Consider the following 312-nt stretch of genomic DNA (forward strand, 5'->3'; position numbering starts at 1 on the left):
AAAATTCAAGAAGAACTTCTAACAATTTCTGGACTTGATTCCCTTCAACTCTCCTCCTCTCCCCTGCCCCCGAATCCAAAACTGATTTCTCATCCTGAGAATCAAGTGCCTCTAGGACTTGAAGGGACTTCGCGGGCTCTGGGAACCAGAAAAGGGAAATAAGCGTCCCCAGACGAGAGAAAAAGTTAGAATAAGCCAGAGTCTCGCTCTTCCCTTCCCCCTTCTCAGACGCCCTGGAGTGGGGTGGCTCCCCGAGTCCTCGGAGTGAGGGGCCGGGAAGGGGTGCGAGGCCCGGGTCCCGGGGCTCGGGGG

The 312-nt window shown here is 56.1% G+C and overlaps 1 protein-coding gene across 7 annotated transcripts in view; it reads right to left on the reverse strand.

The window, feature by feature from the left end:
- Positions 1 to 312, reverse strand: part of TPM1 (tropomyosin 1) — a 28,159-nt gene that overhangs the window by 27,622 nt on the left and 225 nt on the right. For all 7 annotated transcript variants that reach the window (XM_024735144.1, XM_024735146.1, XM_024735150.1 and 4 more), the window contains exon 1: positions 306 to 312. This exon is cut by the window's right edge. In XM_024735144.1, coding sequence (XP_024590912.1) covers positions 306 to 312 — 7 coding nt within the window. The remainder of the gene's footprint in view (positions 1 to 305) is intronic.

This window comes from Neophocaena asiaeorientalis, unplaced genomic scaffold (assembly GCF_003031525.2).
Source record: "Neophocaena asiaeorientalis asiaeorientalis breed wild unplaced genomic scaffold, Neophocaena_asiaeorientalis_V1.1 scaffold264, whole genome shotgun sequence".
NCBI classification, from domain to species: domain Eukaryota; kingdom Metazoa; phylum Chordata; class Mammalia; order Artiodactyla; family Phocoenidae; genus Neophocaena; species Neophocaena asiaeorientalis.